The 321-nt window shown below is 68.5% G+C and overlaps 1 protein-coding gene across 1 annotated transcript in view; it reads left to right on the top strand.

The window, feature by feature from the left end:
- Nucleotides 1-46: 46 nt before the first annotated feature.
- CTSH (cathepsin H) overlaps nt 47-321 on the top strand; it is a gene marked incomplete at both ends in the record, with an annotated part of 5,289 nt that continues 5,014 nt past the window's right edge. The window contains one exon of the mRNA XM_010141720.1: nt 47-117. Within this exon, the coding sequence (XP_010140022.1) occupies nt 47-117 (71 nt within the window). The remainder of the gene's footprint in view (nt 118-321) is intronic.

Raw genomic sequence — 321 nt, 5'->3', positions numbered from 1 at the left:
CCTGAGCCCCAGCGAGCGAAACCCCGCCCTGTCCTCCTGCTTCTAGTGAGCCTGAACCAGTTCTCGGACCTGACCTTCGCCGAGTTCAGAAAGCTGTACCTGTGGAGCGAGCCCCAGGTGAGCGACGGGAGCGGGAGGAGGGTCCCTGGACCCCCAGCCCTGGGGCCCTGAGCCCCGTTACGCCCACACCAGGGTGGGCACCCCGTGGCTGTGCTACCTGATGTCCAGCGCTGTGCCTCGTCCTGACAGCACTGGGTAAGACCGTGGTGAAGCCCCATCCCCAGCCCTCCTGGCTGGCAGCCGCCGAGGCCCTGGCCCCCC

This window comes from Buceros rhinoceros, unplaced genomic scaffold (assembly GCF_000710305.1).
Source record: "Buceros rhinoceros silvestris isolate BGI_N320 unplaced genomic scaffold, ASM71030v1 scaffold41128, whole genome shotgun sequence".
NCBI lineage: Eukaryota > Metazoa > Chordata > Aves > Bucerotiformes > Bucerotidae > Buceros > Buceros rhinoceros.
Note: the sequence above shows the minus strand (reverse complement) of the source record. Positions and strands in the feature narration are given on the sequence as shown.